Source organism: Drosophila willistoni (genome assembly GCF_018902025.1).
Source record: "Drosophila willistoni isolate 14030-0811.24 chromosome 2R unlocalized genomic scaffold, UCI_dwil_1.1 Seg167, whole genome shotgun sequence".
Lineage (NCBI taxonomy): Eukaryota > Metazoa > Arthropoda > Insecta > Diptera > Drosophilidae > Drosophila > Drosophila willistoni.
This window is the reverse complement of record NW_025814050.1, coordinates 17,104,409-17,118,761: the sequence shown is the minus strand read 5'-3', so window position 1 is coordinate 17,118,761 and position 14,353 is coordinate 17,104,409. Positions and strand designations below refer to the sequence as shown.

Below are 14,353 nucleotides of genomic sequence, written 5' to 3'. Positions count from 1 at the left end.
GTTATTATTTTTCTTTTCAAATCTAAATCAATGGTATTTTTTTATTTTTATGCCACTTTCCGAATGACTTCATGCGAAACGATTATCCTAAACCAACATCATTCAAGCTAACAGCTTAGTTTCTATATATATATGAGCATTAATCCAAGTAGAAAAACTTTTGACACTTTTGCCTGGCACAATTCTTTCTAATCCCAAATCCAACTTCTTCACCGTCAACTACCACCCCGTGTTTTTTCATCCCAACCAACTCATCAAGGTCTGCTCCAGACCTAACCCAATGTGGTCTATTTACCTTGTGCTTCAAAAGCATTCATCTCAAATCCCAGACCAACCCCCTTCAACCACACATAACCCAGAAATGTCGTAGGGAAAAGTTTTCTTTCTTTTTTTTTGCATTTGCAGTTTCCCGTTTTCCGTTTCTCTGTTCGTCCCATACTAATGCCGAGTTTTCTTTATATGCTGCAAAAACTTTTTATTGGGAACGACTGACATAATTTGGGTATAGGTAAAGGGGGGCCGACTGGATGGGTGGGTGGGGTAGATAGACAAACAAACAAAACCGAAAGTTTTGCCCTTTCCAAGTTATCCTTGCTGAGTCATCTGCTAGAGATATACTATGGTATGTCCTCTATAAAAACGATAATAATATTATATCATTCAAGTGTCGTGTTGTAGGCACACGCAATAAATCATAAGGAAAGGGCGTCGAGATTGAAACAATCCCCAAGCGATAGCCAGAGGGAAAGAGACAGAAAAAGCAATCAATAGAATTTGAAACCTGTTGCTTTTTTTTGTGATTTTCTTTATCTCTTCAAGGAGACACATGTGTATATACTTAAGTTCGGATGTTAAATCCAGGGAACTAGATCGAATGATGCAAATAAAATTAAACCCTGAGTAATTATTCTGGTCTTACTCTATTTCCATAATAACTTTCGTGACATTTATTTTGGTGACCTATTTCGTTTCAATCTTTTGAATGAGCAGGCTTGGGGTCTTTTCGGGAAAACAAAAAATGGCCAAATGGTCTGTAAAGCACCATTTCAAGAACTACCAAGTTTTCTCATCAGAAGACCTTGATAACCACTCTTGCGAATTGTAACTGGATGAAGCGATGGAAGGCAAGCATAGCTTACAACTCCAAAGTTCATTGTTTTCATAGTCCGAAAAACGTCAGCAGATTAGTGGACGAAGCATCGTTCAAATATTTATAACAAGTTTCTTAATTTTATCATTAAAATTAAATGGATTAGAAACCAGTGTTTGCATTTGCTGCTACATAGCAGCAATTTCAATAAAAATATTGCTCTGCTCCCGCTACTGCTCTGATTTCGAACGGCTACGTAGCATAGCAGAGAGCACAAACGGAAAACGATTGCTCTTCTGCTCTGCTCCGTAGCATACATTGTCGGAGCACAGAGCAATAGCAAGAGCAAAAAATTTTCGATACGCTATTTGTAGTTGTAGCAATAGCACAAGCATTAAAAGCGAGATGAGAGCGGAGCAAACAAAATAAATTTTTGTGCTACTGCTACGGAGCATTTCCTTTTCTGTTGCTCTCGTAGCAACTTCGTAGTCGCTCTCATAGTAGATCTGTACTAGAGGTGGGCATGGGCCGAAATGTTACATCCAACCCAACTCAGCCCATGGGCTTAAAATTTCATCCGCACCCGAAAGCTAAAAAAAATTTGGACATTCAGAGGAAACTGTAATTCCACAAACTAGGAGCACAACAGTGGCATCACTCCAGAGTTGATCCTTGGACTTTCACCTTGCGAAACACATTGATGCTTATCGCCAAGCAACTGTGAATGTAAGCGCCAAATCCAAGAACCATAAGCATTGGCTGACTCATATTACCCAGCGATCGTGGCCACTGCTAATATTGCAGGTGCATCCGCTATACCCTCTTGTCCATGTTAACTTGCATGTTGGATTTATCCCTGTTGTGCTCCTAGTTTGTGGAATTACAGTTTCCTCTGAATGTCCAAATTTTTTTTAGCTTTCGGGTGCGGATGAAATTTTAAGCCCATGGGCTGAGTTGGGTTGGATGTAACATTTCGGCCCATGCCCACCTCTAGTACAGATCTACTATGAGAGCGACTACGAAATTACTACGAGAGCGACTACGAAATTGCTACGAGAGCAACAGAAAAGGAAATGCTCCGTAGCAGTAGCACAAAAATTTATTTTGTTTGCTCCGCTCTCATCTCGCTTTTAATGCTTGTGCTATTGCTACAACTACAAATAGCGTATCGAAAATTTTTTGCTCTTGCTATTGCTCTGTGCTCCGACAATGTATGCTACGGAGCAGAGCAGAAGAGCAATCGTTTTCCGTTTGTGCTCTCTGCTATGCTACGTAGCCGTTCGAAATCAGAGCAGTAGCGGGAGCAAAAAAAAAAACTCCGACGTAGCATAGCATTTTCAATCCCTGTTAGAAACTATTTCACTTTTGAAATATTAATAAAAATCCACATATAATGATTCAAATAATCAATGTATTCTCAACATCTCCCAAAGTAGCGGGGAGTAGTAAGTAGTAGGGGGGAATACATAGTTAAATTTATACAATAAATGAACATAAAACTAAGAAAAACTCAAGATTTCCATTTATAAACCTTTAATTTAAGAAAAATCTAGTGTCCTCTGGTTCATTTTTTTGAATTCCTGGGATGTCTATATTACAATAGCTTCAAATGTAAAAGTTTTTAACTTAGGGTTAATAGAAAAACTTAAGATTTTATTACTTTGAATGAAAGAGTGAGAAAAGTCTCATCATCAGAAAAACGATTTATCTTTAGCTTTTAAAAAGCTTTAAGCCTTCCATGATATATAATTTATATGAAACTAACCTCTTTATTTCTTGTTTTATTTTTGCAGCCACCTGAAAATGAACTACAGAAATCACATGACCACAATCCGGCCGCCCTGAGTGAGCATCAATTAAGGGTGCAGGCCTCGCTGCAGCGTCTCAATATACCCGACTGGTTCCGAGCATACAATCAAACAAATGCCACACACTCGCCAGATGGTGCCACCGGGACGGGCAATATATCCACCAGCGGCACCACCGGCGGATATAGGCCGGGTAATTTCACAAGAAAACGCACACAGGATTCGGGTCGCTGGCAGGGACTCAACTCGAAGACGACTTCGCTCAGTTCGCTGGGTTCACAGCGTTCCGATCGCAGTCCTCTGCTGTTGAGTCCCTCAGCGCATAGCCATCACGGTGGCCAGAGCAACAGTGTGACGGCAGCGTCACATGGCCACCACCAGCACGGGGCACATCCACAGGGTGTGGGAGCCACACGATGGTCGACTTCGCATCTGAATTCCACTCAGACATCGCCGAGCGTATCGCAGCGTGGCAGCTTTGCTCGTGGTGTACCGATCAATAGTAGTTTCATGTCCGTGGCCAGTGGCAGCAGTGCTGGTGGCGCTCCTGGCGGTGTATTGAGAAATTCATATCGACAACCATATTTGGGCTGGCGTAGCACAGAGAAATTGTCACAAAGAACGCCACATGAGCGGTAAATTGATCACGATGAACTTTCCTTTTAAGATTGTGTAATTAATTGGAATTTCCCTCTCATTTAGACTGGCCAATTCATTGCTGGCACGACGCACATCACCCACAACAGCCACGGCGAATGGAGGAGTGCGTACAACATTGCAACCCGTGACTCCAGAAATACAGAGTTCCATCAAGGAGGTCACCTCGGCCATTGTACACTATGTGAACGATCAGCAGGAGCAGCAATCCCAGCAACATCGCAGCCGTTCGGCCAGTCCAAATTCGAGGTAGGCAACGGCATTTATCTAGTCCGTTGCTTAAGAGATCCCCACCCTCCCAGAAATCCATCCCTGCTGTTTTGTAGTTGTCCACCTCAATCACCTCAATGTGTTGTAGTTGTTGTTGTCGTTGTCGTTGTCCTTAGCACCGCCATCATCTCTTGTTCATCCTCACCATCTTCTATTGCTCCGATAAAACTCAATTTCCTTCCATTTTCATTTTTCTTATTTTAATGATTATTATTATATTATAAATACTACGACAACTACACTCACTACAAACGGTGTAGCTACTTATAAACCAAATTTGAGAAATGAGAAACGAAACAAAAAACGCAAAATACACCAGCACCAACAAAAAAACAAATATTTGAGACTTCCTACAAAACTATCCAGCACACTTTGGCTCCGAGGTAAGCCCCCAGTTGGGTTCAACTCGTTCAACTCGTTTCATCCTGCCGCACCTTCCGGTGTGGTTTAACACCTGTGACTAACCACAAAAATCTACTTAATTGTCTCTATGTGTGTGTATATGTATATGTATTTGTGTGCTGGTTACTAAAATTACTAAAAAGCCAAAATAATCCAATGTTGGTCTTGGACCAAGTCCAACTTATGCTACACAATAAGGTCAGGTCAAGCTGCAGAATAAAGTATCAAGCAATTGTCACATTGAGTAAGGAGAAATGTTTGGCAGGAAAGAAAAGGAAAGGAAGTACAAAACGAGAACTTTTGTTAGAGACAGTGAAAAAATTGTTAATGATAAGCTAAGAATATCTTCTAAAGTAATGAATTATAATTATTTCATTGGCTAGTTTCAGTTAAAGTTAAATTTTGACGCTTTGTAAAGTTTAGAAACTGTTTTGAAATATCTCAAATTTTAGCTATTAGTCGTATCTACATAGGTCCATTTTATGAAAATGATTATAAAAGATTCATAGCCAGCATTTCTGATTTCTTAAAATCAAAAAATGTTAGACTATTATTTTTAATAGTTTTAAGAATTTTTAGTAAAATTATTAGAAAACACAGACATTTTATTCATTGTATAAAATCATTTTCTGAGCTGAGTTTTTGATTTCCTACAATCTTGAAGTGAAGACGGCTAATATTGAAGATTTTATGTATTTAAAATAATATAAAAATCTAGTTAAATATTTATATATTTGTATAGTTTGAAGCATTACTTGATGCATATAATTTCCTTAAATTTAGTCCTCTTTCTTACCGCTTGCAATATCCTTAACTGCATAACTTTTTCTTAGCGAATTAGGCCTTAATTAGAAACTCAATAATTCGACATATTGTGCTTTTTCCAAGAAGGACATTATCCATGATTTAAATATTTAACATCAAGAACATGTAGTTTCAAATTTTTTCCCCTTTTATACGATTAATATATAGGGTATTTCAAAATTTGTTAATTATTTAAATAACATAATGAAAGTGTATCTGTTTTCATGAATTATAACTTATAACTATAAGGATTCTTTTGTTCTTATATTTCTTACCTATTACATATATCCTATTCATGTTCGTCTTTGATCCATCAGCTGTTTATTCTTAGTTCCATTTGACATTGATAAGAGGTTAGTTTCCGTGCAATCTAATCAAAACTTTTATCGATGTAGAATTCAATCGCTTTTATGCCAAAAACCTAGTTGAATCTCTGTCACACAATGACCTACTTTCTCTAGTTCTCAGAATCGTTCCCATTTATCCCAAGAGTTGAGTATCTTCATTTCCATTCCATCACGGATACACAATGCCCAGCCATTCAAGACGAAAATTGATTTCATTTGACTTTAGTCGTATGTGATGTCATGAGTGTCATTAATAAGTGCCATAAAAGACTCGCTGTCCCTCTATTCCCCTACGCTTACTTCTCGAACTTGAAGGGGAAGGCACACACACTACCATGCAATTTGAATGGCAACAATGCAGCTGGCAAACCCTAGTTTTTACAGAAGGGGCTTGGTTTTTACCTATACTCAGTGTATATGTAAACCCTTTGCATTTATTCATACCTGGCATATTGGACAGAGGACATGTGTCCTGCCCTGCAATCAGATGGAGGCCACTTGTACACGTTTCAAGTCGCTGGTTCTTTGCAGATTGCTGCTAGTTTTGCTTGGTTAGTTACCTTCTTCCTTTTGGCAGTGCCAATCATTATGAAAATCAATAACATTGAAGAAGTAGAACGGACAGGGCATATACACAAATACAGGGTTCTCCTTTTACCGTTTGGATTTCTGGCCATTTTTAGCATATTCTGTAAGGCAGCAAATGGTAGCAAAATTGTTCTTGTTTCATTGATAAAAAATTCTTTTTAAAGCAGAAATTTAAAAATTTAATATTGTCAGCTTTGAGTTAGATCCATTTATAAATAGAAAAATCTTCAGTAGGATTCGTTGATTGCTATTAACTTGTTTAATTCGACTTTCTTTCTTATAGAGTTCTTTACAAATAGTATCAAATACTTCAATATTTAATTGAAACGCATAAAACTCTATGAGAAGATTTGTTTTTGAGTTTAATTTTAGATTTATCTTTGTCCTTTTACTTACATCGGCAAGGGTAACTCCTATTTCACTTTCCCTATCATATATCCTGTCATTGTTGTCCTGTAATCAGGCCGCCAACCGGGCGCCTGGAGCATTGACAGCACTAAACACGTAACCACCCCCCTCCAACTCCCCATAAAAAAACTCACCCCCGCTTAACAACCACAGACACAGCAGCCACATAGGATGTGTCTTGTCTCTCGTAATGCTTTTCTCTCACTCTCTCGCACTCTCTCTGTCTCTTACGACCCACATTGATGTGGCCACCCAATGTGGCAACCCACTTTGTTTTTTTTTATATTTCGGACTCGTTTGCTATTTTGGTTCGCATCCGTTTCTCATTCGTGCAGGATATTTCCTAGCAAGCGGTACATAGAAAAAGCAGCTGCTGCAGACCAAAAAAAGCAAACAGAACTAAAATTATATAAAGTAAAAGGACAAATTTTGAATTATTCAAATAGGCCAAAATCAGAAAGAGAGAACAAAAAAAACTTGACCAACGCAATTACAGTCAAGTTGTCGGAGGTTAGTGCTCCCGCAGTAAACAGAGACAGATAGAAAGTGAGAGAGAAACAAATATAAATATACTTATATATCTATATGTGTCTATGTATAGCTACAAGTGCAGTGAATCATTTAGTTGCTTTGTGACGTCACTTATTGATTTTCACTGCACTCGATTTGTATTGTTTTTTTTTCTTGCATATGTTTACAATTTACTAATAATCACTTTTGCCCCTTATTATTCACAATTAGAAAATGCTGGCTTGAGAGCAGTTTTGTGGGCATTCGTCCTTTGGATTCACCGCAAACACCCGTCATTGATAATAGCCCGCCCGGAACAACACATCAGCATCAGCAGGAGCATCTCCATTTGGATGCCACATCAAATCTATCATCCATTCAGCAGCCACTACGCATGAACGGATTGAGCCGTATCGGCGGCGGTGGCGGTGAGTCCACCATATATATCTAAGTTGATCGAAGAACATATGCATACTATGTTTATAGAAATCGGAAATTCTTTAGTTTTTTGTTTTGTGTTTATTAATGAAGACCGAATCCAAGTTCCAATTTCCAATTTGCGATGCGTGCTTAGTTCTTGCTTTTCAATTTATAATTTTCGATCACAATTTTTTTTTCGGTTTCTGTATTGTGCACAAAGAAAACAAAAACAAAAACAAAAGCATCTTAGCAAAATGAGTTAGCTCATTTTTTATTTCTTATACATATTTTACTTATATAAATATATATATATATTTTATGTAGCAATAATACATACACTTTTAGCATGTAGAAACAAAAAATGAGAAAAACAAAGCAAAAACCTTTTTATCACAACAAACACCCACACACACATACATACACACAGAATGTAGTTGAAGAAAATATAATTTTCTACATTTTGTGTACAATTTTTTTTGTACGTAAATACGATATAATATATATAAACATCTTGTAAATTAACATTGACAAATTTGAATTTGTTCAAACGTAATTATTTTTAGATTCTAAATATTTAAACAATTTTATGTTTAATTTCTTTATAAACGTAATAAAAACAACAAACAGCAACATTAATCATTTAAAATTAATTATTGTATTATTTTTATATATACATATATATAATTTTAAAAATTTCTTATCGTTTTTTTTTTGTTGTTTCACACTCACAAAAGCAATAGGAGAAATTTATAGCATACTTATCGGGGCATAAGTTTGCTATGATCGAATTGTATCGATTGGCATAACGTCAAAATTTCACAACATTTTGGTCTATTTTTATTTTTTTGTTTGCTGAATTATTTTTGTTTTGGAATTTTCTATTTTAGGCTTGGTTTTTAAAACTAGAAAAATTTCACCATTCACCCATTTAATTGTGCTATAAATTTTTGAAAGAAAACAAAAACAACGAACGATTTACAATATTTTTACATTATCTACATTTAATTGATCATTTTATTTTGTATAAATTATTTTAAAGTGCTTTATATATACATATGTCTACAAAAAAAACTCTGAGCTAAGCCCTTATCTAATGGTGGCTATAATAAAAACTGATTTATATATTATTTAAAAAACAAAAATCCAACAACTTGTTTTTTTTATTTTATTATTTGATCTTTATAATTTTTAGACACTCTCACACACACACATGCACCAGTTGGTCTTGCCTAACAATTTTCTCAGTGTAATTTTTCGAAATTGTTGTCCACTTTTGTATAAATAATTTCCAAAGCATTTAGTTTTAAGTATATGTACATACTTACAAATCCCTGAAAAAGAAAATTGATTTATTTACATATATATATTTCTGTTTTTTTTCGTAATTTTTCTACATTTAAAAAATTAATAATTCCATCGATTGGCCCGCACAATTCACATACATACAAACAACCAAAAATACACTTACATATTTGCAAATACATATATATATATTTATATATACATATATGTATGTAAAAATCATAGCGCCCGAACGCTCCTTGAGCAGCGCCTCGCTAGAAGATGTCCTAGCCTCGCTTTTAGGATTGCCAACTACCTCCTCATCCAGCCAGAACAGCAACAGCAACAACAACAACAACAGAACACAACAACAAGCGGCTGCTGCGACGACAGGTATGAACCTGTAAGTTTTTGGTCCAATATAACCCAACAAAAAAAGACTAATTACATGAAAAAATAAAAAAAATCAACAAAAAAAGAAAACTCAAAAAATAACAACAAAAAATTGTGAAAAGTCAAAAAATAATAAAAAAAAAAACATGGGTTTAGGCAAAAACTACTTCCGTTCTTGTTTGTTGTTCGCATATAATACTATATAATCCATATATAAGCTCTATGTACTTGCAAAAAACTAAAAAAAAAAACATTTATTACAAAATACCTCAACAATGCAGTGGACACTCGCCGAATGTATGCTTTAAGGGACTTCAAAAGTAAATTTTTATAATTTTTTTAGGATATTTTCTTTTTTATATTGGGATTTGTTGTAAGAAGCAAAAAACTTAATCCATTTCTTAATCATTAGACTCCTATTTAAAAATCATTCCAATTCGACAGAATGTCAAAGTTTGGAATCCTTTTTTTTAAGACACATATTTAACGACTATTATACATTATTAAAATTATCTTATTGTTAGTAATTGTATGATAGACCCGCTAAGAAAAACTAAGCTCATTTTTAGCCGGCAGTTATTATCCATGCTATTGAATCGAATTCCAAAAGAGGTTCAAATTATCTAAAACTAAACTTACTCATCTCGATTAAATTACTTTAAAAATTTTTATACATTTTTCTTGAGATTTGAAATCCTAAAGCTAATCACTTGTATGTATTTCTATAATAAATAATAACAATAGTTATAAATGCTGGAGGCATTTTAATTCGATAATTACGAAGATTTAAATAGCTTTTTAAATTATCAAACCTTTTATAAATTATATTATAGACTTATATGAATTAATTTTCAAACATCATTGTTCAAATTTTGAACAACAGCTACTTTTTTTCAATGTTAATAACTTGATAATAATAAAATGTATATAGTTTTGGTTCCTAATAGAGCATAAAAGATTAAAAATCGTAGCCAAATCTTTTTAAAACAAGTTGACATAGCATGGTCTATAAACTTAACGTCAGAACTTCCATTTTGGCTTTCGAACTCTATTCAAAATAAATCAGAATATACCCTCTACGTAAATTTGTAAGTTAAAGATAAACTCCAGAAATCAGCACTAAAATAAAGTTTGAAATTTTATTTTATGAAGCTGAAAAGCCAGAGCAATGAGATTATGCTGTAATTTATCATAAAATTGATAAATTCAACTTAATGAACATATAAATAACTCAAATTAAACTTAATTTTATTGCTAATCCCTAAAAATATAAAATACATTTTGCAACATTTGGCAAGTTGTCCACTGCTGCTTTCAAAGAACTATAACTAAAACTTTTGCATATAATTTTAGATATTTTAATGCTCTAATTTTTCCAATTTTCATACTCTCATCCATATAGCCTAGTTATGAAATGAAATTTTTCTCCATAATTTTTAATTGGTTTATTTTCATTAAAATTACACTGAGAAAAAACAAAAAACAAAACAACTAATTTCTGTAAAATATTAGTTGCCCAACTAGTTAAAAGTTTCCCAGCATGACAGACAAGAAATGAAACCCGATTATCCTTCACCATTGAATGCCATATTGTTGTTGTTATTGTTGATTATCAATGTGAATTATACTAAATTGAAGATTAATTAATTTGTTTTGAATTGCATTTGCTTTTTGTTTGCTTAAATGCCCAGCAGATTTAGCTAGTCGTCAACAATTGGAGGTCCTAACGGCGGCCGAGCAGCAGCGCCTAAGACGTCGCAGCGAGGGTGACGCACCAAATCAGAAACAGAAACAACAGCAACAACAACAGCAGCAGCAGCAACAAAACCATACCCAATCGCAATCCCATTCTCACTCAGCTTCAGCTTCAGCACCAATTAACCAAACAAATGCCAGCAGCGGGAGCCGGCGCGTCTCGTTGGGTGACTCCCACACGGACAAGACCAACAACAGCTTTAATGGCGACCAGCAACAGTTGCTGCAGCAGCAGCAGCAACAGCAACAGTTGCTGCAAATCAAATGCCGGAACACCAAGTGCGAGCAAAGTGCCACGCCCGCGGATGCCAAAAAGTTGTACAAGTCATGCCACAATTGTACCCATCTATATTGTTCACGTGAATGTCGGCGAGCCCACTGGGAGAAGCATCGCAAGGCGTGCCTGCACTCGCGCGCCTCGAATCTGTGCCGCCAGGTGTTAGCCACCTGCAAGGACGACGTCGACTCGCAGCGTCATCTGAGTCTGTTGGCACGCAAGGGTAGTCTTTCCCAGGGACGTGGTGTGGTGCGTGTCCTCTTCCGCAGTGCCGAGTCGGCGGAGGGTTTCATCAAGCATGGCTTCCAATGCATGGGCGAAGCCTCCTATGTTCGTTGGCCAGATCTCATGCCTGCGGAAATGGGTCTGGAGTTGTATTCGGAGTTGCTTAAACTCAGCACCGAATACAAGCCGGAGTCGAAAATGCTTATCTATGTGGCCATCTGTGTGGTCTCCGAGGCACCGGGCATGGGTCAGGCTCCGGTGCGTTGGGAACGCCAACTGGTCTCACGTTGTGCCAAGCTCAAACTCTGCAAGACTGTCCTCTTGGAATTGGAGCAACAGCAGCAGGCCCTGCAGCAGCAACCCCTCTCGGTGGTGGCAGTTCCAGAACGTACAGAGATCCTTATACTCACCTTCAATCCAGGCCTGCGCTCAGTGCCCGGGAATCGTGAACTAATCCTATCAAATATATTAGACATACTTTCACGTCGTGGCGTACTCCTGAGAAAACACTATCCCGAGATCTATCAACGTCTGCAGACCTACACCGATGGCCAAACGGATAAATTCAATCCTGTCACGCTACATCCACGAGACTCCCAAACGGGGCAGAGTTTTGTCTGCATCATCATGCCCGTGCACACGGATAGCGAGTTCATCAAGCTGCCATCGGCCGCAGATGGCGGTGGCAATCGTGTTACCACCATTGATGTCGGCTCTCCGGCTGCTTTGGCTCAACTGGATGATGATGAGCTGCTCACACGCACCACAAGTTGATTAAAGGCAGCCAATGGTAATGGCCAGAGAAGATCTTCTGGGGGCACGCCTCCACTCACAATGCCCTACAGTGATGCCCTCGGCTGTGGCCTGGAGAGCACACGCATGTGAAGCCATCATCTCGGCATCTCTCACATTTGCTAAGTTAGTTCATAGATCGCTTCTACTCGTAAACACTTTTGGCAGAGAGACTAAGCTCAATTCTATGGATAACTCTGAAAACTCTACTTATACTCTCTCTAGGGCACTATGGAACTTTTAGAACATTTTGGAAACTTCAATCATTTTCAAACACGAGGCTCGAAAACAAAAAGTTTGATATCAAAATGGTCGTGAAAAACAAGAAACTTAAACCATTTTATAGCGAGTTTAAAGTTTTTGAAAAAATAAGTAAATTATTACAACAAAACAAGAACAATGTTAGATAAGATGAGATGAGATATTTCTTTATTCTGAAATTGGTAATGTCAAAGTCAAAAGACTCACAGACTTGTTTTACTTCCTTTTCATAGTGCCCCAAAACTCTATATATAGCTAGTTAAACTGTGTTATGTTAGTCTCCAGTAGTTAGTGGGCTTGTCACATCGGATGGCATATTCTATATATACATATACATATATCAGTAGAGCCCTCCACATCCAAAAAATAAAACCAAAAAACACTTGTTGTCTGAAACACCACAAAAAAAACCTATTTAGAAAAAAATGGAAGCCCTCACTAACAATATCAAGAGAAATTTATCATTCAATTGAGAAATCTTGTTCAAAATAATTTTTAAACTTCAACTCTGATGCAAGTCGAGGCTTTATCTATAACTCATATAAATATATATGACATATTTATCTTGGAGCTTAATCTATAACTGCAATATATACATACATAATCGTATACATACATACATACATATATCCTGCAGCTTCCAATACTCAAAACCTATAACTAAAGTCGATATACTTAAATTAAGTAAGTAAATGCGATCGTACAGAGAATTTTCCTATATAAGCTGCTGCTTAACTCAAGACATAACCTCACTTTTTATAATGCAATTCAAACCAAAAAACAAAAAACACATCATACAAAAACAACAAATATAAATATTAATCTAAAACTCTAATTAACTAACTAATTCTATGTGTTACAATTTAAGCAAAAATCAAACATTGTTTTGCTTATGGCCTTATTTCACATTTGTTGAATTTGTTCTTAACCCTCCAAAACCAAAAAACCAAACAACAAAAAAAAACACTTGAAAATTTTGTAGCCTTTTTAATTAGATTTTTAATTTATATATAAGTGCATAAGTGAAATGAAATCTAGGTTAGCCCAAATATATATTTAACTATTAGTTAAATTCAAGAGTTATAAATCAAAAATAAGAATCATTATTTTTCAAAAACCAATTTAAAGAAAAAAAATAGATTCCCATTTAGCTAAAAATAAATGTATTTAGATTGGTAATACTTACAATTTTTCCTTTTGCTAGTTCAAATTGCTTAAAAAAATACTAATAACACACACACACATTTTTGTGTAAATAATAAATGAATGAAATCATTAAAAAAAAACACACACACACATTCAAACATTTACATAAATACATATAGTGCTTAGATCGTCTACACTTTGCAGATTCCACAAAATGAATTCATTCAAATTCAAATGAAATCCCCAAAAAAAAAGTTGTTTAGTACATATAAGAAGGACTTGATAAAAACAATAAATAAATAAATACAAAATGCATTCAAAAAAAAAATTTCTTTACTTAAGTTTACTTATGTCATTTGGGGTGGATTATTCAAACAATTTAATGAAATTATAGTCAATTATATAAATTTATGAATTTGTGTTAAAGTTCATAATTAGATGCTTTGTTAAAAGGAAGCTTAAAAAGGAATACAGACGAGTACATGAACAAAACAGGTCATTATTATTTAAAGCTTTACTATTCCGATAATTTCCATTTTCTTCACATTTTCATTTAAATAAATTGACCTTAAATTTAATTAATTTACATTAAGATTTAAAAGCAATGCTAAATATCCATAAAAATTTTATTACCTCTCTTAAATTATTTCACAATTTTTAGAGCAAACTTCTATTTGATTTGAAAAATATCATTTTATATCTTTTTAAATTCAAAGTTAACGCCTGAGTGCAGACACTGGCTGAACACGCTTGGGGAAGATAAGAGGGTATCTATGATTTGGATATCTGTTAACAGCGGAAAGGATAAGCAGGATGTAACTCTGTCAGAAACAAAACAGCACTTGAACCTCAAACATTTTAAGTATAACTAAGAAATCTTTCTTCTGCATGTAAGCTATCTGTAATCTTACCAGGGTAG

The 14,353-nt window shown here is 35.6% G+C and overlaps 1 protein-coding gene across 4 annotated transcripts in view; it reads left to right on the top strand.

The window, feature by feature from the left end:
• Window positions 1-12,343, top strand: part of LOC6641877 — a 51,619-nt gene extending 39,276 nt beyond the window's left edge. For 2 of the 4 annotated variants that reach the window (XM_047010564.1, XM_047010565.1), the window contains 3 exons: window positions 2,884-3,533; window positions 3,601-3,804; window positions 7,116-7,706. In XM_047010564.1, the coding sequence (XP_046866520.1) occupies window positions 2,884-3,533; window positions 3,601-3,804; window positions 7,116-7,335 (1,074 nt within the window). In that variant the 3' untranslated portion in view covers window positions 7,336-7,706. Of the gene's footprint in view, window positions 1-2,883; window positions 3,534-3,600; window positions 3,805-4,085; window positions 4,117-7,115; window positions 7,707-8,813; window positions 8,979-10,672 lie in introns of those variants that run through there. The other 2 variants (XM_047010566.1, XM_023175778.2) reach the window with 2 other exon arrangements.
• The last annotated feature ends 2,010 nt before the right edge of the window (window positions 12,344-14,353 follow it).